Below are 755 nucleotides of genomic sequence, written 5' to 3'. Positions count from 1 at the left end.
GGTCCGACGAGACCGTGAGCGCGATTCATCGAACGACGCGGCTCACGAATGGCGCGCACGTCGCCGTCGTCCCCATGAGGGTGTCCCCGCGGTCCGAGCACGTCGTCGGGCGAGGACGCTGGATCCAAGGGACGAACAAGGTCGCGTGCGGGTTACGGAGGGAGGTTGGGCGGGGAGGCGAACGCGCGCACGGCGCGTTGGCGAAGGCGCACGCGAAGCCCTTCTTCTTTTACGGCGGCGGCGAGGAGGCGATGAAACATTCGCGGCCGCTCGGCGGCGCGGCGCCGCCGGGGCTCGGGCTCGGCTGGCTCGACGTCTCTTCCGACGAGGACGGCGCGCTGCACTCGGAGATCGCCGCGGACGAGGTGAACGACGCGCTCGTGAAGTACGCGTCGCTCGCGCGGCTCGCGGAGGCGGGGTCGGGGATGAAGGGCGTCGGTCGATACGCGGGGACGCGCGGGTACAGCGAGTAGTTTTGTCGTCGATGATTTAACAACCAGGGACCAGGATTTAGGGTTTAGGGTTTAGGGTTTAGGGTTTAGGGTTTAGGGTTTAGGGTTTAGGGGTTTAGGGTTTAGGGTTTAGGGTTTAGGGTTTAGGGTTTAGGGTTTAGGGTTTAGGGTTTAGGGTTTAGGGTTTAGGGTTTAGGGTTTAGGGTTTAGGGTTTAGGGTTTAGGGTTTAGGGTTTAGGGTTTAGGGTTTAGGGTTTAGGGTTTAGGGTTTAGGGTTTAGGGTTTAGGGTTTAGGGTTTAGGG

The 755-nt window shown here is 60.8% G+C and overlaps 1 protein-coding gene across 1 annotated transcript in view; it reads left to right on the top strand.

Annotated features, from left to right (window-relative positions):
* MICPUCDRAFT_41488 (uncharacterized protein) overlaps positions 1-473 on the top strand; it is a gene marked incomplete at both ends in the record, with an annotated part of 3,391 nt that extends 2,918 nt beyond the window's left edge. Inside the window, one exon of the mRNA XM_003061546.1 lies at positions 99-473. Coding sequence (XP_003061592.1) covers positions 99-473 — 375 coding nt within the window. The remainder of the gene's footprint in view (positions 1-98) is intronic.
* Positions 474-755: the final 282 nt, after the last annotated feature.

The sequence above is a fragment of the Micromonas pusilla genome (assembly GCF_000151265.4).
Source record: "Micromonas pusilla CCMP1545 genomic scaffold MICPUCscaffold_10, whole genome shotgun sequence".
Lineage (NCBI taxonomy): Eukaryota > Viridiplantae > Chlorophyta > Mamiellophyceae > Mamiellales > Mamiellaceae > Micromonas > Micromonas pusilla.
Note: the sequence above shows the minus strand (reverse complement) of the source record. Positions and strands in the feature narration are given on the sequence as shown.